Source organism: Aulonocara stuartgranti (assembly GCF_965226115.1).
Source record: "Aulonocara stuartgranti genome assembly, chromosome: 7".
Classification (NCBI taxonomy): Eukaryota; Metazoa; Chordata; class Actinopteri; order Cichliformes; family Cichlidae; genus Aulonocara; species Aulonocara stuartgranti.
Genome location: NC_138945.1, coordinates 18620828 through 18642837, shown reverse-complemented (window position 1 = coordinate 18642837; position 22010 = coordinate 18620828). Strand labels below are relative to the sequence as shown.

General features: G+C 41.4%; 1 protein-coding gene across 12 annotated transcripts in view; it reads left to right on the top strand.

Annotated features, from left to right (window-relative positions):
* ntng2b (netrin g2b) overlaps positions 1–22010 on the top strand; it is a 74812-nt gene that overhangs the window by 26799 nt on the left and 26003 nt on the right. For 11 of the 12 annotated variants that reach the window (XM_082539641.1, XM_082539646.1, XM_082539644.1 and 8 more), the window contains exons 4-6: positions 14808–14986; positions 16052–16081; positions 17011–17199. In XM_082539641.1, the coding sequence (XP_082395767.1) occupies positions 14808–14986; positions 16052–16081; positions 17011–17199 (398 nt within the window). The remainder of the gene's footprint in view (positions 1–14807; positions 14987–16051; positions 16082–17010; positions 17200–22010) is intronic. The other variant, XM_082539647.1, reaches the window with a different exon arrangement.

Here is a 22010-nt window from a genome sequence, read left to right as displayed (position 1 = left end):
AAAACTCTATAACAAGATATTGTTCTGTCAACTGTGCTTTTCAAGGTCAAGAACTTGCTGCAACTTCCTGCTATGGTAGTGAAGGAGTACAGTTTAGTAAATAGCTCAGTTTACTGACCAGTTTCTCCTATATTCCTTGTAAGTTTTAATTAGCTGCTAAATACACGAAGAATAAAGAATTAACACCTTTTTTTCATTTATCACATTATGAAAAAGCTAAATTATTAATCATAACGTCAGTTTAGTTGGCTGTGTACTTTTGTGTTTCTCAGCTAACCAGCAATCTGATATTAAGTCTCCAAAAATAAATGAGAGAATATTAACAAAGTTATATATGCTGCATAGTGTATTAGGGTTAATTAATGCAATTTGTACTAAAAGTAACAAATAAACACAAGCTTCTTTCAGCTACTCTCTCGATTTGGCCAAGAGTTTTACACCAAATTCTCTTCCTGACGCAACAGTACCAAGGAGTCTTCCCATACTCAGTTAAGGAATCTTTCACGTGCTCGGCAAATGGGCTAACCTGTACTCTACGTACCCACAGATAAATAAGTAAATAATAGGGGTGCAACGATACTCGTATCGATATTGAACCGTTTGATACAGTGCTTTCGGTTCGGTACGCATATGTATCGAACAATACAAAATTTTTAATTTATTTGATCAACTTTCCTTCTGACTATGCTGTCTGTGTTGAGCGCTCTGTAGATCTGAGCTCGACAGTGCAGCCTAGGCGGAGTAGTCGAACGCAGATTCACTGAGTGCAGGGCAAGCTAGCGAGACAGAAGTTAAGCTCTCCTTGCAACATGGCAAATTGAACCTCCCCCACCCTCATTCAGATGTGTGTTAGGAACTATTTTGGTTTTCATGTGACGTATGACCCTGAAGGTAAGCGCGTCACGGACTAAAGTAAAACAGCATGTTGGATGTGCCATGCAATGCTCAATTACATTGGTGGGAACTAGTGTGTTAGCCCAGTTAGCTCGTTAACATGTTGGCTGTCCAGCCCCACGCACGGGGTGATCCGCGGTAGCTCGTTAACAGAGATTTGCCGTGTTGTGGCGTTAACGTCATTTCAGATTAACGCTGACAGCACTAGTGGGAACACAACGAATATGACTGCACATTTACGCCGACATCACCCTAGTGCAAAGACAAGTGGAGGCAGACAAAAACAACAAGCATGCTACAAACTTTACCCGAGTCATTTAGACAGCCGTTAGCACATGATTCTCCTTATGGGGACCTGATATGTTTAATATGCTGCTGAGAATATAGCCCAGAAGAAGCGTAAAGTATAGCTTTTATTTTGGAAAGAGACATTTCTCTGTAATAAACTCTCTTTTCCAAAGACGAGTGATTTCTCGATCAGATAGATTAATTTTTTTATTACTTTGTTATTTCAGCAACATTAAATTTAAAAACTGTACTTTTGAGTTAAAATATATTTTTATAATTTTAATAAATGACAAATTAAAAAGGCATGAACATTTTTTTTGTATTGAAAAAATATCGAACCGTGACACCAAAGTATCGAACCGAACCGAACCGTGAATTTTGTGTATCGTTGCACCCCTAGTAAATAACAGCTTAAGTTTAAAAGCAACATTTAACAGATTAAATTTTAAAAGATTAAAGTAATAGATTAGACAATTGTTGTAATTGACAGCCATGCTTATTTTTCAAGCATTAAAAAAAATCATGCCACTTTTTTGCGTGGCTAGAAAAATGTACAGCATTCATAAAGCACTTGATATGGTTTATTTCTAATCATTATCTCTATTAATAAGAATCTTATTATAATGATTGTAGGAAGTGTATGCATTCATTTCTGGCTCTCTTCCACAGAGTCTTATAATCCGTCCCCCTCCACTCACATCCAACCGGTCGTGGCAGATGACTGCCCTCCCTAAGCCTGGTTTTGCTAGAAGTTATTTGCTGTTAAAAGAGAGTTTTTCCTCCCCACTGTTGCCAAATTCTTCCTGACAGGGAATTGTCTGGTTGTTGGGGTTTTCTCTGCATTATTGTAGCATCTTTACAATATAAACACCTTTAGAGACTACTATTTGGATTTGGGCCTGTATATATCAAATTGAATTGAAAGTTTTCTGGTGATTATCGCCACCCATATATATCATTCTGTTATGTTATGTGTTCATAAACAACCCAGTTTCTGTCATTTGGCTACATACAGTGGGCTAGCAAAACCTTAACTTCGCCAGTAGGGTTTAGGGTGGGGTTTCTTTTCTTTTTTTTTTTTTTGCATTAATAATAGGAACAAGTCACCTGTGCATCTTTCAGCGCTACAAACTCACGGAGAGTTGCAAGGTCGGTCAAAGAGTCGTTGTTTGTTGAAAGAGTCGTAACAGCAAACGTGACTCCTTCTCCCTGAACTTTAACAAATCATGTTTTCAGAGGTGCTTGGGTCTTATTAAGACAACCCACGCGGGCTCCCCTGTAGTTTGTACGCTGCTCCCCATCCCTTTCAATATTTCATACAAAGTCACCCCCACCACACAAGTTATGCCCACCATCCTCACATATTTCACCTGAAGTGACAAGAGGAGGACTGATCAGTGAATTCACCTGCTCCAAGTGAATCTTTGAGGTCTTTATTATGCTTATGAATAGAAAATACTGTGCCATTCGATAAAAACGGCTTCATGTTAAACCTCCTTAAAGCAGAGTTCATTCCATTTATTGCAAAATTATGCTGAGAATTTGCCTCAAAAGAGCATCATTATGTATATAGTTTAAATATGACTGTAATTTCATTCAATTCATTTTTTTCCTCCAGTAATTCATTTATAGAGAGATTATTAAGCAGAATATAACAATTACTGAATAAGCGACACAGTTTCAGCCACTGCTTAGAGTGCTATTAAACACTGTCCTTTCTTCTTCTTTTTTTAACAAGGACCCCCAAGTTTTACTCTTTGTGCTAATTGTCTTGCTAACTGCACTGGTGGGGTTTTGAAGCTCTGCTTTCCTATTTCCCCTTTCTCCTCCTCTGTTCCTCTCTCCTCATCTCCTCTGGCCTGCGGCTTGGGTAGCTCTCCTCTTGCTATGACTAATGATGTTCTTTCAGTCTCAAGGTTTTAGCAGGATAATTATATTAACCCTTGTCCTCTGGATGATCCCAGCTCAGCTCCTCTTCCCCAGGCATTCTCCCCTCTACGGTCTCTCCGGAATTAGACTTTAACACATACACACACACACACGCACGCACAGAAACACAAATTGCGCTGTAATACAAAAACTGTTTGCATTCGCGCGTGTATGTTTGCGTCTGGTGTGAATGCACATGTTCAAGTTTTAGTGACTTTTGGGAGACTTTTTACAAACTAGTTTTTTTTTCTGCTTAAATGAAAGGACATGCACCTAACAAAAAGAAAGCATGTATAGTAAAGTAATTAGATGAGTGGCTAAACACGGGTAAAAGCCTGCGGGTGTAGGTTTGCAAATGTGTTTGCACAATGCTAATTTCTGAAAACAGATTTGTAAGTGCATTCATGGTTCAAATTTCAAGTTCATACAGCGGGTATATGCCATCAGAGAGAAGAGATCCACATATGAGTTTTGTGATATACGCAACAGCTTAAAAAGCCTAAAAAACAACTTAAAGATCCTGCAAAGATCTATATCGCCCTTGGGGGTTTCAGGACTCTGCGGGGGACCACACAACAGGAAGAACCTTGCATATTGTCCCGGAGTTTCTATTTCTTCATCACTTTTTCACCCCCTGCCTCCCCACGAACGTACACACACCCAGCTGCCTCCCTTCATCTATTAGGCCATCTTCCTTGTTTATATCTTAAATAAAGGAGGATGTATAACGACTCCCTCCCTCCAACTCACACCCAATTTCCTCTCTCCCCAGGTGTTAGTCTTTGCTGTAGTGTTCATTAAAACACATTCAGCAGCAGTAAGGACTCTGCAGGGAGGCTGCACTATAATATCCAGCACAGTCACACGGTGAGCTCAAGACAACCGGGGGCCGGCTGGAGCAAAAGGCTGGACTCTCTCTTTAGTGAAAGAGGGCTTAAGATGCAGTGACATGTCTGCCTCAGTACGACAGTATCAGCCAGCCTGCATCATTCATGCTGCATCATGCATCATGAATATTACAATGCTGGCATGCAGGCTCTTAAATTACCACCTGCCAAGTGCCAAATGCCAGTAAAATATGTCTTGTGTGTACGAATTAATAAGGGTCACCCATCACAGTGGTCACTGACTTTTGAGGGTGCATCTATTCATGGGTGATAACATTCAGCATATGTTATTTATAGTGCAATAACTTTTCATCAGAATCATGTAGAGACGACCAAACAAAGAAAACAAAACAAAAAAGAAAGTAAATGGTCTGTATTTGTATAGCGCTTTACTAGTCCCTAAGGACCCCAAAGCTCTTTACACAACCAGTCACCCACCCATTCACACACACTGGTGATGGCAAGCTACATTGTAGCCACAGCCACCCTGGGGTGCACTGACAGAGGCGAGGCTGCCGAACACTGACAAAGTGGCAGTATTTGATGCCTGGTGAATGACTGATGTATTTAGGGCAGAGGCAGGCAAAACATGAAGGTGTCAAAAATGCCAGAAATGATCATGAATATAGCAAGAAAAACCAAAACCAATTATTATTTTATCTTCTTTTCCCTTCACCACACAATTTTCTTCATTTGTTAATAAAAAAAGGGCCAAAGTTTAATTTAAATGAAATTTTGAAAAGACGAAGAAGAAGAAGAAAAACCAGCACACCAGCATCAGCAAATTTAATTTGTTTCCTCACTTGCTCTTTACTCCATATCCTTCCCCTGGATATCTACATCCCACTTGTAGAGGCTCCATGGGGACCCTGCTCCTGTTTTGGAGCTATGGATGTAGTCTAGGGTCTGCTATATTCATGGCTTTACTAACACTTTTTTTTTTCTAATACGCAAAATCAAAAACCCGAAACGATTACAGGGGGTTGCCAGGGTAACAACTAAGAGCCTGTACAGTTTATAGATGTACAGTATAATGAGTATTGCTTACATGCCCATTAAAGCAAACTGCATGTTAAAGAGGGGAACTGAACATTGGCAGCGTAAATGATTTTCTTACAGACCACAAATTTTAAGAAACCAGACAATCTCCTCCTGGAACCAACTCTTAAAGCAAGTTATATATTCAGTGTTTAACTGAGTAAGAAAGTCATTTACAAATTGTGACCACATAAAGTATCACAGGAAACAGCAAAGGAAATAAAAAGCAGCATATTAATTACCTCTGCGGAGTGAAAGGCCAGCTAAAATGGTAAACATTGGAACCTGAATTGTTCCAGTGTATATCTCTGTCACTCCTGGCAGGTCCCGACTGGAGAACAGGATGTGTGCTAAGGCTCCCTTATTTAGATGTTTGATGCTGTGCATATAGTACATACTTCAGAGAGCAGGTTTTTTAAAATTTAGAGCAAACTGTGCTAAAATAATGAATCACCCCACAAACGCACCAAGGAGGTCACACGTCCCAAAACACTCCACTGCAGAAACACACACAAACACACAGTGTACAAATTCACACAGGGTGTGGATTGCAAAGACAACCAAGGTCATTCCTTTGAATTTGAATTTTTGCCGGACTGTTCACTTCAGTTTTTTCCCAGTGCCGAAAACATGCAGTGACCCCTCAACAGTGAACATATTTAGAAAGTGGTGTGTGTGTGTGTGTGTGTGTGCGTGTGTGTGTGTGTGTGTGTGTGTGTGTGTGTGTGTTACAACGAATGGTAGCCCATAAACACATAGTTCCCGAGGCCTTCCCCTTGTTCGAGTAGATGTTCTTTTTAAAAGCCTTTCTACAAAAAAACCCCAAGAACAAAGCAAAAAGTTCAAACTAAAAAAATGGAAGGCAGGGAAGGAAGGATTGATTCCGAAAATATATCTAAAGCATCTGTGTTTTTTCTGCTGTCAACAGTTTACATTAGATAATGACCGATAAAGTGCTTGGGAGGAATGATTTGTTTAAAAAGATATCATCAGCTCTGCTATTAATGTGAAAGAGTGGGAGGGACTGAGAGAAAACATGTGAAAGAACTGCTGTGGTTGTGAAAAGAGGCAAACTGTAATTCCTGCTCACCATCCAATAGCAGGGGTGGTCAGTTATAGATTACCTGTTTAGTCTGGAGCGAAAGTGGGAGTACACGTGAGTGGATGGATGGATAGCTGAGCGGGAGGGAAAAAAAGATAAGGTGTGGTAGAGAGGAGAGGGAACGTTTGAAGAAGCTCGTGCTGCTACGGAAGGTTGCACTCGAGGAAAATCGATCCTCTCCCTTCAGAGAAAGAAATTTATGAAGCTGGAACATAAACGGAGTCATGTCCAATTAGCTGCTCTGAATTTACAAGCCGAGGCAGGGGAGGAAGTGGGAGGGGACGTGGTGATAAAGACTTCAGCAGAAGCCAATAAGGCGTGCTGTTGATCAATGATCTACGCTTCATGGAACTCCCACTTCATACTCGGTTGCTTTCTCGTATGCTTGGGATGCACTGTGCCGTAGGACTTTCCTGCAGCTGTCATCGTCTAGCCAGGGGAAGGACGTATACGACGTGTATGCAAATACGGTTTTCCACAAAGTCATTGGTATTTAGAGATAAACACAGCTGAGTACAATCAAGAAAACAACCAACAGGAAGTAACACTGGAGACAAGATACAAGGGACAGAAGGCTTGAAAATGTAACAGGAAATGAATACCTGAACCACTGAATAACTTAAAGGAAACAAACTGTAACACAGAAAAAAAGTGAAAATACTGCCCTTATCTGCCCGTGTGAATGCAAACAGTTTAGAAAAAGCACACTTTTATGCATGTGATCATGATAAGAACTGTTTAGAGAACTAAAAAATGTGTGATGTGCTACGAATTTACATTTGATAAGGTTCTTGCATAGAAAGTTGAATTAGCCAGTTAAAATTTGAAGGTACATCTATTACCTCTGCCTATAAATTAACATTTCAATGATTTCATTGTTTTTCTTTAATTTCTAAGTTAGACTGAAGATGCCCTTCACTCTTCCGTTTTTATACTCAATCCAATCGGTCTTCCAAACTATTTGTGATCTAACAAAAAAAAATATATTCAGAACATGTTTTGAATTCTGATTCAAGGGGCACAGAAAAAACAATTTGTAGACTCAAACCCATCAAATATGCATCATTCTGCACAGAGAAGGTCAAATATTTAGACACAATTGACAAAATATAAATTACAAAAAGTTTCTGGACCAAACTACGAGCTCAAAACCACAGAAACTAAATCGAATCTGTACAAAATCTGGCATTGTAGACAAACTGCTGGACTATTGCATTCGTTATGATTATAGTGCACTTCTCTGCCTCTTTTATCAGCCCTGTCACAGAAATTGTGTTTATGTAATATCAGGATTACACTTTTTAATCAACATAATGAGGAAATCTGGCGAGCTGCAAACTATCAGTTCACTGAAAATGTGTTTCATTTGTTGGATGCCAAAATATCCAACACTGCAATACAAACACAGTTTGAACAGTAGCATAAGTGTACCACGTAGTATAATTACACTGTTTTATGGGCACAGCACATAAAACACTTGCTTGAGGTTACTGAAATGTGCTTTTCTTTCTACAATTTAGCTAAAACCACAATCATAATACAAATGTAATTTATTATAATACTTAATACAGCCACACATTATGTATATCCATCTACCTCATTCCTGTGTGGTATAGAAATAAACAGATTCATAAAGCAGTCATGTTAAGGCTTTCTGTCTCTGGCAAACAGGCCCTGACACACAATGCCTATTAGCCTCTCTCTCTACTATTACTACAGCAGGTTGTTTAGCCAGTTGTGAGTTTTCCGGTTTCCAGAGAGGGAATAGTTGCAAGTGTCGAGTGGGCCTTCTCAGTGACGGTTGATCGAACAGAGAGTGGAGAAGGAGGGAGTCCTCCTGCTGGGTCAGAGCCGCATCAATGCGGTCTGTCATCACAGGTTAGAGCACGTCAATGCAGACCCTCCCTCTACTCCTCCTCCAACTCTCACCGCTGTAGTCGGAGAGGCAGGCAGACTGTCAGGGCTTTGACACAACTGCCCTACTCCCTGCTGTACTGACTGCTCAGCCCCCCACATGGTCTAAATCCCCTCTATTTTCTCCTCAACCCACTCCTCTCAAACACATGTCCGCAACCCAATTTAGTCAATGCACTCTTCGGTGAACACTGATGCGACTGGCTAAAAGGGGAACATACGTAAACTGACAGAAGGGGGAAAGAGATGGAGGATAAAATGAGAAAACAGAGATCAAGAGCCAAAGGAAAGGGTGGAGGAGATGGATTTTTTTTTTTTTTTTTGGAGGGGGGGGGGGGGGGGGGGTAGCAACAGATACAGTGGGAGAAGAGTGCAAAACGGAAAATAGGAGAGAGGGAGTGATAGCAGTGTCCCTAGAGAGGAATAGAGGAATATGCTTCAACTACAGTAAAGAGACAGATAAAGCCCCATTAACTGCTGCTTCCAGCTGCTTTCTCAGGCTCTGCCACCACATGACTCCCCCTTGATGTTTGTTTATCTTTCGTCTTATTTATTCCCCTAATTGCTGCGTCTCTGCTGTCTAAAACAGGCAGTCTTCATATCATTAAATACACATGGCCGACATGACTTCAGACAGACACGCTGCGGGGAGAATGGACAAAGACAAAGGCAGACAGGGCTGGACACAGATGCACATAGAGAGATATAATAATTATATGCCCTATAATAACCACCAATCTGCAATATGTCTGAAAATTGTTTCAGGGTAACCTGAAAATACCCTGCTCAAAAAAATTAAAGGCACATCAGATCTCAATGGGAAAAGAAACATGTTGGATATCGACACTGATATGGACTGGGTAATGTGTTAGGAACCAAAGGATGCCACGTCGTTTGATGGAAATGAAAATTAGCAACCCACTGATGCGGCAGGTTAGTCCATTTTACGAAATGTTATAGTTTTTACAGCCCCCACGTGCTCGTATGCATGTCTGACAACGTCAGGACATGGTCCTAATGAGAAGACTGTTGGTCTTCTCCAGACCCTGCCAATACTCGTATTCCACCAGCTCCACGGTGCTGAGGACAACATCATGAAGTCTGCCTTTGATTGTTTGGTCAGAGACATTCCCTGCTGGTCACTTTGTAGCTCTGGCAGTGCTCATCCTGTTTATCCTTACACAAAAGCGCAGACAGTGGTCTTGCTGATGGGTTAATGACCTTCTACGGTCCTGTCCAGCTCTCCAGAATCTCCTCCATTCTCTGTGCTGGGAGACACAGCTGGCAATGGCACACATGCCATCCCGGAGGTGTTGGACAACATGTGCAACCTCTGTAGGGTCCAGGTATCGCCTCATGGTAGTGTAGGTTAATGGAGTGTATGTAGATCGCTCCCATGATATGACATTAGCTGATATTTAATAACTGCAATTCTACAAAATACATTTAAATCCAACTAAATAGATTTTCATTTCCTGTTTTCATGGCCAGGATGTAGTTAGGTTGTGTTATTTGGAACTTTGGAGATATATTTATAAAAGGGAAAGTCTGGACAAATAAGTGGACACATATGAATCAAAAGCTTAAAGTCTGCTGTAATTATTTTATACTGCAGAGCTTAATGTATATAAATTGGATGAGTTTGTCACTAACGATTCAAACTGTAAAGCACCAATTTGCAGGAATCAAAGCACGCTAATTTGGAAAGCTAGTGCATCGTGCACTTCAGGTGGTGCAGAAGAAGTCACAGCTAGTTCATCAAGCATTTTCTTAACTAAAAACAGTGTCACACAGCCCATGGTTTGTTGGGCAATACATTTTCTGCTCACGGTGTGTTAACATCCTGCAGCAGTCAGTGAACTTCACTTAACATAACACCAATTTTGTTTATATCCTGTATTCGCACCAAACACAAGAGAAGTCTAAAAAAAAGTGTGTTTGTTCATGTTCATTAGTAGGCAGTCGTCTACTTTCTGCTTTAGCTGGCACACTGCTGCCTAACTGGTGCATTATGGCCTCATGTAGGTCAGCAGAGTTGTGTAAAATTATTGGCAGAAATATGCATTATGTCACTCGTGTCGATGCATGTGTGAGAGAGAAGAACAAACATGCAAGGGATCACATAAGCATCAAAGAAACCAAGACTACCTTTAAGGCAAAATATCCTTAGATATCATAGCAGCTAATTAAATGTATGGTTTCTTGTATAGACCGGAATTCATTTGCATTCTTTATTTTTCCCCTGTTCCTAGACACTCTTATTACCCTGCTTTCTCTTGCCCTTCCCACTCTCCTCCTCCGCTCACCTTCTCTAATTTCGTCTCCCCTGTCTCTCCCACTCCAAGCAAATAGACTGTTGTGATGGATCCAGCTGTCCCATCTTAACTTCCTTCAGCTCAGAGCTGATTCTCCCACTTTGATGACTTTGCAGCGAAGGCAGACATCTTGCACATTAACATATGATTGTGCCCATGTATTATTTGTGTGCGGGGGGACTGGAGACAGGGATCGGGAAAAATCCCAGTGCAAGCTGTCATCCGAAAGAGAGACAGAGAGAGCTACAGGAACACTGCACTTGAAAAGTCAAGAGTGTCAACATCATTCATGCGGAAAGAGTGCAAGGCTAGATGTACTCCGAGTCTTCCTGGGTTGTCCTGTGTGGAAGGAGTCAGAAAAGGAGGTCAAGGAGATGAAGCGTCCGAGAAAAAGTTTCAGCCTGTGAGACTCTGAGGCTTCCTGAACGCGAGTTAATTAACAGAGAATTTTGTTAAGATGAGAAAGCAAGTGATATTTCACAACTCGAAACACAGACCCACACAAACACACACGCAGGTTTTTGTGCTCTCCAGCTAAGTGACAGAAAGAAGGCCATTTCTGATGGCATGAAGCCCGTGAGCCTGAAAATGCACAGCAGCATACCTAGAAACCGCTCGCTCTTCCTCAGCATTGTGTTTAATCTCCAGCTTCTAGGTTTTGGACTCAGCCCGCTTACATTTTCAAGATGAGACAGATGAGATTTATCACTGAAGATACAGGAGATGAGAAGTAGTGATATGTTCGGCGCTGTCAGTCACTCAGTGCCGGCATTAGTCACCGCGCCTCAGCTTCTCTGATCTGTTGTCTGTCATCGACGCTCGCAGGCAAATGCATCACACGAAGCAGAAACACACACACAAACGCGCACGCACACACTCGTCTCATTTGAAACACGTTCGCTCTCGCGCACGCACCGTTCTCTCCATGAAAAAGAGATGTTCAATTTCAGTCTTTGCTAAGTGGACAGCTCGTGTCCTTCAGGAAGCAGGCAGTAAACAAGGCCTTGTTGGTGGATGGATTCTCTGTGGCACATCCTGTCAACTCCTCCAGTGATCGGAGAGAAACTGAGGTAATCTCCGCGACTCTGTGTAAGACTCATGGTGCAGATCAACTGTCTCGATTTCTTTCCGTTTTAAGTTTTAGTCATCATAATTCATATTTTTGAAAGTCCCCCCCACCCCCCCCCAAAAAAAAAAAAAAAAGGATGCAAAAGGAAGATTGAAGTAGTCATCTCGTCAGAATACAGAGGCCATTCTTTGAATATTTGATGCAGACGGATAGGTGTTCACTCCAGTGGAACAAACTAGATTGGAGTCCAGTCGCTCATCTGGAAAAGGCTGTAATTTAAAGTCGTAGCTGCCGAGTGTCCTTAAGATCCTCATTTCCTTTTTTTGGCAGAACTTCAGCCTCTGGATCAGCCCACCTGGGCCCTGTCCTCTGCTGAGGTCAATTGCCCAAAGGTGCGCACACACACACACAACCACAGAAGCACCTACGCTCAGATGCTTGAATTTCACCGGCACTAATTGCAAACAATAATTTGCTCAGAAATGACGGTGTCAGAAAGCAAGTGGATAAATAGATTATCAACAGTTGTGGCACCTTCAGTGTACTCTGATTTGTTTTCTCTTTAAAGTCCAGACTTAGTTGGGGGGGGGGGGGGGGGGTTGAGAAGGGAAGAACAACATTAACATATACTTTGACTCACAAATAAATAAGCTGATAAAATTACACTATGCAGATCTCATAGTACCATATCACTCAAATAGAGTACGCCACTCTCGGACTGCAGGCTTGCTTGTGGTTCTTTAGCTGTGTTTTATGGAACCAGCTCCCAGTTTGACTTCGGCTGTGGCAGATGGCTGCTCTTCCCTGAGTCTGACGTTTCTTCCTGTTAAAGGGAGTTTTTCCTTCCCACTGTCACAAAGTGCTTGCTCATAGGGAGTTGTCTTGTCGTTGGGTTTTCCTTTCTAGTATTGTAAACAAATGTTGTTGCAAATAACATTGAATTAAACTGAATTCAGTCATTGTTTTTGATTTTAATTAATTTATGATTAAACTAATCAGCTGATTCCACTGTTACTATAGTTACATATTAATATTGGCAATAATAATTTGTGTAATGATCGCAGCGTAGTAATATCTTTACAATATGTTTTGAAAGATATTAAAAATATGGTAACATACTTTTGATTAAATAATTTAATGAGTGCATTATTTAAATTAAAAGGGGGTACTGTATGTTCATTTTACAAACGTCATGGGCTACTAGCAGTCTAATATAGAGGGCCATTACTAACACGAATGATGTCATGAAGTGAAGATCCACACACTCCAAATAACTTCTAAATAACATTAAAATTGTAAATTATGTTCAAATTCCCAATGAAAATATTAGTAACAATAAAATAAATCGACATAGATGCCATACTAACATTCACCTAGGTCTCACCAGTAGTTTGATATGCACCAGTGATCCATGTCAGACTACTGGCTACAGACTACTGCTGCATATCAGATTACTATCAGTGATGCATCACTCTGTACTGGAATTCATTTAAATAGCAGTACAGTCCCACTGCTTTTTTCTTTGTTTGTTCATTTTTTTAAATTGCCTGGCAGTGGTTTTGTGCAGATATCAGGTGTGGTGTACGGGGGTCCTTAATAGACCAAACTGAGGTGATCTGTATTTTATCTAGGTGTGCTCTAACACTATATCACCGGTAATTAATACTGAAATACCTTCAGGCATTATGTTCCATACAGGGCTCCCTTGTTTCAAGACAATACAGTAAAAAATGTTATGTTTGTTGTTGTGATTTGTGTGTTTGCTACCTGAAGACCCTTGTAAAGTTCAGTAAAAGTTCTGATGACTGCGGGCTGCTAAACGCTACCAGTTTCATTTCATGTTATTATTATGGTAAAGGACCTTTACCCTGTTCCAACATACACAGTTATACTGAGAGTAATCACAAAATTTTTAAAAAGGGATTAGTTAGTTAGTCCAGCTATTACACTGATGTGCTGGCAGATTATCCCATTGTTACCAACATATTAAAAATACTACTACGATCACTGTTCATTGATATGTTTAAATGTGGAAAAAAAATCATGAGTCAAATAAATAAAATGTAAAAAAAAAATCATATGAGTATTTATTACTCATATCTCATGTGTTCTACTGTCAGTTACTTCTCTATTTCATATACTATTATACTACTGGCTATTATAATCATATTAATGTTCAGATGTCCTATAAAGTGGTAGTACTAAATATTGTACAATGTGTGACAAAGGGCTAATAAAATTTCCAGGAGTACAGATCGACCTTTTTAAGTTGCCCCACAAGCCAAATATATTTAGTTTAATATTATATGTGATTAAAAGAAAAACCTCACCTATGACTTCTTGCACCCAAAAAATTTGAAATAATGTTCTGAGAAGATTATCAAAATAGCTGCTGATTTATTTTCTATCACCTGACAAACTGATGAATTAAGTGTTTTTTACTCAGTTGGGACTTTTGTTACCCGGCAAGGTTTTTTTTAAGTAGTTTAATTCATTGCTGTCACTTTAGACTGTCAGTGTGAGTACAGCTGCCAGTAAAATACAAAAAAACAGAATCAGATGGACTGGCAACTGTACAAACTTTACCAGCAAACATCAAAATAGAAATGGGCGCTGAAGTTCTGCCAGTACTTTCTGAGAAAGCACTGAATACATTTGAGAGCAAAAACAGAGTTAAGTAATAAACCTATCACAGTGACAAGTCTCAAGGGCATCGCGATTTTTTAACTATGATTCTGCTCGTCTCGTTTGCTTGGTACAAGTGCGCCGGCGAGGCCACACTTAGTTGACTCTTTGTGACGTGCTGTAATTTAGAGCAGCGGTCTCCAACCTTTTTTGCGCCACGGACCGGTTTATGCCCGGCAATATTTTCCCGGACCGGCCTTTAAGGTGTCGCGGATAAATACTACAAAATAAAACCAGTACCGGTACCGAAAAACAGAAGATTTATTCATAACACACGTGAAAAGACCCAGGAAAACCGAGTTAAAAACGATAACAAAATAACGCTGAAAAACGATAAAAACCCTGAAAACTATACATTTCACACCTGAGCCTCATCTCTCGCGGCCCGGTACCAAACAACTCACGGACCGGTACCAGTCCGAGGCCCGGGGGTTGGGGACCGCTGATTTAGAGTATTCGCTAAAGAATTAAACACAAGAACAAGAAGTGTGCGGCATGTCTGTGCACAGGGAACTCAGCAGTCCACAGCTGCACTTTGGTGAACATGGAAAATACAGAGTATGATTAACACTGTAACTGTAACCTGGGTGTGATTACAGCTTATTCCCGCAGCTTTATACACAGTCAGCTCTCACACATCGCATGAACATTTTGTCTTACGGGCGTCCGTTCTATTTCTGTTTAAGGTGTAAGTGTAACCTCCACGCCTCCCAGTGCCTGCCAGATGAGGATGGCGGGAACCTCCAGTGCCAGTGTGAACACAACACCACAGGCCAGGACTGCCAGCGCTGCAAGAAGGGCTTCAAAGCCAAGTCCTGGAAAGCAGGTTCCTACCTGCCGGCACCCAACGGAACCCCCAACACGTGTAAGTTAGAAATAACATCACTGACTCTTTTTAATAACACCTATCAGCCTTCTTTATTATAATAGAGCTGCACAACTGTAAGACTACTTTTTGCGGAAGCAATCTGAACCGTGGCTTCCATCGTTGCCGACTTATGAAAGAGGTTTTCTATCACTCTGACGTCCTGCATAAAAGCAGGCTGGAAAAGAAAGAAAAGGGTGAAGAGGCTGAGTTGTCGTCACCTCTGTGCAGAGAGCACATCAGAGCCGTGTCATGACGTGGGAGTGTGTGGGGAGGAAATCCTCTCAGTAGCCAGCTACAGTAGCTAGATATGATAAAATAATAATCTAGGGCAGCCCCTCCCTAGCCTTTCTCCTTCCAAACAGACACTGAGACACTTAGGAGCACAAGAGATGCACACAGAAACCCGCAACTGCACACCTGTACTTGTGCACTCACACACACACACAAACACACTGCAGAGAATGGCTCTATTGTTAGCCTTTTGTTTTAAATCTGCCTGACATTTCCGACCCAGTTCTAATGGTACCGACGCAACTCCCGAGCCCACCGCCCATTTTTTCTTTTTTTTTAAAACTGAATCCCATTAGTGGAATTTTAAAAATTCAAATGTTTGCAGCTCGCTCCGTCGAAATGCTACACAAAACGGCCACGGCTCACGAAAGAGCCTCTACAGATTGCATTATGCATGCTCGGGCTAGGCTAACTGTTAGTACAATCTCGGGGAAAAAAAATATGCAAGAGAGGCGAAAGTTTTGATGCGAGTGTAGCAAAGTGGTAGTGCTCTCTTAAAACATCCATATGTGATGAGCGCCCGTGAATATGGGGATTAGAGAGAGAGCAGCAAGATAAAATTAGGAAGAATGGAGGAGGCGGGTTCAGTAATTACTTCAGGACTTTGAGAGGTAGTCCAAAACAAGCCTTTATTTTTGCAGAGCAGCTCTTTAGCTCTCTCTGCCACCTGAGTCTGATGAATGAGGCAGAGTCAAGTCTTTAGGCAAACTGAATGCATAAATAAACAAGCTCTCATCTCATATCCTCTTCCCTTTTCTTATTCTCTTTCAGGTACAATTGCTGGTTCCCCCTCTGGTTCTAGTAAGTAATAATGCAAAGCGAAGCAGAAGAAGTGCTATTCTACTCTGCTTCTCTCCCTGTCTCGTCTCGGTCCCCTTTTTGTTGCATTGTTTTAACCCCACACCTCGCCATCTGGATCTCCTAAACCCCACCCTGCTCTCTCTCTTTGTGATGTTCAGCTGGCTCTCGACTCAGTCATTCCTCTTCCCCCCCTCTGCATCTCCTCTCCTCACTTGCTCCAGCTGAAGCCCCGCGTGCTTCATTATTAATAGGCCTCTCTGTCGCCCATGTCCTTTCATCCCAACACATCACACTAACCTGCACAGGAGGATTTCTTCCACAGTTCTGCTGTTTTTTTTATTTAGACTAAAGACAGTTCTGTTGATGGATTGAAGAAAAGGGGCGATGAGAGAGGGCTGAGTGAGAGAACGGCGGGTGGATGGAGCAGAAAAGGGAGCTGAGCGAGGGAGAGAGAGAACGAAAAGGGAGAGAAGGATGTGGGCATATGTTAGTGTGTTGTAATGCAGTGTGATTCCGGGTGAGGAGCGTGGGGAGGCAGGAATAAAAGGGAATTTGATTAGGGATTCTCTCTGTGGAGAGACTCGCAGCCTCCGAGCTGTTAGACAGAAACGATCGGCAAAGTGGCAACATCAACCCTGACAGCACTGGGCTTTTCTCCACATGGCCCAACAGTAAAGGCTGATGCATGGATAGACTGAGCAATTGGACTGCACTGCAGAAGCCTTCTTTTTTAAATGGTCTCCTCTGACAGTTAGACACAACTGTCTGGTTAGTTAGAGAATGAAAAGAAAAAAATTGGTGTTATTTATCAAAGAAAATAATGATTCTAGCTAATGGGATGATTACGGGTTCGGTTTTCCAGTTTCAGCCTACCCACACATTTAGCTTCTGTTTATTAATGGAGATCTGTACTTGTTGTTGCCAAATAGCCACAACAGAAACTTCATCTAGGACGTTTACCGCTCCCAAAGCTGATGACGGGACAGAGGTGAAAGCTGGAGTTGAAACTAAGGGTGAAACTGAAGGTGAGGGCGGGCCCGAGGGCGACGTGGAAACAACCACAACCATCTCTGAAGCTGAACGGTCTCCCGCTGTTACCCACAAACCACTTCAGGAAGGTGCGACAAAGTAGATTAGGAATAGGTAGATTGAAAGTTGATGCTTTATACTTTTTCAGTATGTCCTCAATATGATGCAAAAGCAGTTCTGATGAGCAACGTGCCTCTGTGGTGTTAATGCTCGGCCTGTCTCTAATGGTAATGTTAAAAGCTGGTTGTCTTATCTTGAGAGCAAGGTCATCAAGGTCATTCAGAGTTTATTCATTCAGATTGAATGATTTTTGAGCAGTCCGGGATAGATGTGAACATTTCGGTCAGCCGCCTCGATATACTGTACGGTAAAGTGGCCTGTAAAGCGCGGCTTGCTTTCATACTAAATTAAATCCTGCTATTTTGGTAAGCAGCAGACCTCTCATGTTGTACCAGGAAAGCACTTAGAAAGTGGGAGGAGCTGTGATAGTTTTTTTTGGTCTTAAGGAAATCCATTAAGAGCATGTTTTGAACAGCGCAGCAGTTTTGTTGTTTGGCTGACGACAGGAACTCAAAGAACCCACTCATTTGCTTTGATTTAGGTGAGCCTGACAGGAGCTTTAACATTACATAAACAGGACTACAACCCTCAGAGAGCCTTTTAAAGTCCTGTTTGAAGGACACAAACTTTACAGAATATCTCACGTAGACTTTTAAATTTAGTCATAATGCTACAATAAAGCAATACAATGCATTCCCAATGGGGCCTCAACCTACAGCTTCTTTTATTATCATTTACTTCATTCTTTTTCTTTCATTAATCAGACAAAACGCAAAATACTGAATTAACAATTGGAGAAATGTTTTGCAATGAAAAAAAAAACACTGGACTGAGGGATTGAACCAGTGTTATCAGTGTGTTGTGTTACAGACTTTGTTTGTAGCAGCCTGTTGCAAGAACATAAAATGTGATGTAATACACGGTGGAGGCTGTGTCATGGTTTGGGGCTGCGGTGAAATCAGAGGTGTTGAAGATCTTGTCAATAATGATGGAATTATGAATGCAAAAAAATACTTTCAGCTTGTGATTCACCATGCAAAACAATCCTGAAAAAGTTCCGAATATCAAGAACTGAGGAGTGGCTCAAGTTTTAATACATAAAAGTTGTTTCTGCTTGACTTCTATCTGTACATACCAGATATAAATGTACAATATGCAGCAATATTAAAAAATATACAACACTGCTCTGTTACACTTCTGGTAGACCAACGTGAAAGATCATCCTATTGTAGAATTGTATTCTTGCCTATTTTTAATCTCAGCTTTAGAGAAATGTATTTGGCTTGAATCTGACCCCGATGTGAGCAAACCTCTGTTATCTGTGTGTGTGTGCGTGTGTGTAAGTGCATGTGAATGTGTGTTTGTGAGCAGGTGTGTTTAGATTTATGGCGAGCATATGGTGCAGTTCAGTAAAACCCATAAATCATCTTCATCCCCTCCTTCACCTCCCAGGGATCTCAGGTCTTAGGTTCCATTCTCACAGTGTTCGCCACTACTGTTTGTACATGCACACACTGATGCACACGCACACACGCACACACACACACACACACACACACACACACACACACACACACACAGGTTTTATCATATCATGTAACTGAAGGTCCTGACTTTAATATCTAGATCAAATAACACCATTAGTCTTGAATAATACAGCATAAACTGTTATTTCATTTATCTTATTTAAGTGTATCTTAAGAACCTTTTTAAAACCTCCAGGTTAGAAGTAACAATACATACTTTAACTTTTTCCCACTTATAATGCTTGATTTTTTTTATATCCACATAAAAAGCCGGTTATATAAACAATATTTTCAATACTATTACCGTTTCCAGGAATATAAAAATGAAAATCCAGGCTTAGTTATTCATTGATTTTGATGTAAAATCAAACAAAGATAAGTTGTATTTTTAATATGTTCTGTGCTTCCCGAGCAGATGTACCTTTTAAAAAACATTACAGCAGCTTATGCTTGGACAGGATGTTATAGTAGTCGCAGCCTTTGTCGTGCCTCTGCCCCAGTTAAGTCAGTGAGCATGCTCAGATAAGGATTAGCGATGCATTGGCAAGAGGCTCTGATCCAATGAGCCCGTTGCCTATTGGTCAGCTGGACAGATGGGTGTTTGGTGAGTGGGGAGGGCTGGTGGGAGAAACCAAAATCCCCAAACCCTGTCGTACATCTACCTATCCAGACGCATGACCCCTCGTGACCCATGACTTCATCGTTTATCCAAAACCAGATCCTCTGGGCTGAAAAAGAGCCATACAAGCATAACCTGTCACATGCTGAACCGCACATGCAGATGACCATGTGTGCACACACACACTGATGATGCATTACTCTACTGAATTACTTGCATTTTTTGAAAAGATTGAACTTGGCCTTGGTCTTGGAGAGATTGGATCATGTCTGGAAAATCATGTGACATATTAATAACATCCATGCGCTCTGCCACCGTCAGGTGTTCGGGCAAAATGTTAACCGCCTATGAATCCCAATGTATTCATTAGTGTGACTCTAAATCAATGTTTAACACTCCGGTAATAAATGATGAGAATGCTAAGACTGACAGGTGGCATTAAAAATTATTGTTATACTTTTTTCCCGGGCTACATTAATTGAAGTGACAAATGATCTCATTACATGCAAATGCATAAAAATGCCAGTGCGCGCCAGCAGACACTACATGCTCGCTTCAGCACGCGCGCTGAGGCGAGGTGTGTGCATGGAAGAGTGTGTCATGGGACAGTTAGTGAGTCCATTTGCGCAGGCAGACAGGCACATATTAAGGGATTTAAAAATGAATCAGCTTAGACTGCCAATGCATTATGTGTGAGAGTGGTGGCACTGTTGCATGGCTGGAAATGATACAAAGACTTATTTTTTTATTTTTTAACCCTTTTTCTGTATATACAGAGTCTATTACATTCCACAGCTCTGTTTCTGGGGTCGGAAAATCACATTTCAGCTCTCTAAACCCCCCATTATTTCAATACAAGTGAAGGTAGGCGCCGTGTGAGACTCACTTAATGTAGTTTAGTTTCGATTGCAGTAGAGTGATATTAGGATTGATAGCTATGAGTGCGATGGTTAAAATGCCTTCCTTTACATCTGATTCAGAGTTTTCAAAACCCTCATACTCAAAATCCACTGCTAGCCCGAGTTTAAAACCTACCAGATTCCTCTTCTCCATTCCTTTCCCGGTTCTGCTTTCAAACCTCTCTGTGGAACTGGACAGCCTACTGTCCTTCCAGAAATAGATTTGTTACATTGTTGTAGAATGTAGAATGAGTTTTATGATGTACTTTTCACCAAACATCTTACAAAGAAGCTTTGATCTTGTTCTCATCATACAGGAAGTTTAAAGTATCTGACTGTTCTGGATCTGTAAGGGGAATAATCCTGTATTTACATGTATTACATTCTACAAACACACAATAAGCCCAGAGACAGACTGGTGACCTGTCCAGGGGTGTATCCGCCTCTTGCCCCGTGGTAGCTGGGATAGGCTCCAATCCCCACCCACCCCCCACATGACCCTTAACTGGATAAGCGGAGAAAATGAATGGATGGATGGATGGCTCAATGGAAACATACACAATATATGTCTTAATTAAATTATTATAAATAAACCAACTGCAAAATAAATATATTAACGATGCAATAAAGTGAAGTGTAGAGGAACCGCGCAGCTAGTATTACCACTCAGTTATTCTCTCTCATTAACTGCTTACTGATGATTCACTTAAGTGGAAAATAGCATGACGATCAACCCGGACATTTCCGCGGTTTCAATGCAGTTTCGTATAATTAGATTATGTGGCAATCTGGTGCACCTCTGTGCAGCTGTGTTACATTTATAGTGATCCAGCAACTGATTTGTAGCTGTTTTGAAGGTGAGAGATAAGCGTTGCCATTATTTGTCATTGTTTTTGTCTGACGACAAAGCTGAGTGTGTGCAAACACATACGGACACATCCATGTAAGTGCAAAGAAAACGGCGTAATACACTTTGACAAACACTGTGTGATTTCATTTTACAACCGCATTAACAATAGTCACACCTTTTAGCAGTCACAGCGTTTTCCAGAAAGGACACAATTTTCAGCACAGAAAGGGTTTGTGGAACAGCTTTTTGAGTTTAGCCTGTCTCAGCAGTGTGAAATCACACTTTCATTGCGGGTTCTCACTTCCGTTCGTGTGTGAACGTGCGCATACTTGTGTGTGAGTGTGTGTGCGCGTATATGTGCTCATTTGAAGGGAAAAAAGGGGGGGGAGCGCTAGGCTTTCTTTGGATAAACAATCTGAGGCAGCATCTCTTATGCTAATGCCATAGCCTGCACATTCCTCATTGCATTTACATTCTCCGTCCTCATGCAACTGATGCAACAGACAGCAGAGCTCCACCAGCAGAAACCCGAGTTACAGAGAGCTCAGCCCCGCTAACACACAATGTGTTACCCACCAGCGCTGCGCCTAAGCCTCTACTGATACCCACGGGAGAATCTGACACACTTCATATTACAACAAAGGTTCACCCTCCATCACCATCCTCTCTGCCAGAGCAGCGCAGAGTTCCCCTGACACCAGAGGAGTTTACGCCTTCAGAAACAATCCCCGAACACTTGCATCTGTCGCATCTAGTCCTGAAGAACTCTGCACATGGCTCAGCGGTCGATCAACATCATCGCCACCACCGACAAAAGATCACAGAGGAGCCCGATGTCCATCTGCTGACACACCATCACACGAGCTGTGTTAAAACTGGGGATAAATGCTCAGAGCTAAGGCACAGTAAGACATAGATAGCAGTAGATACAGAGTAGAATGGAGGC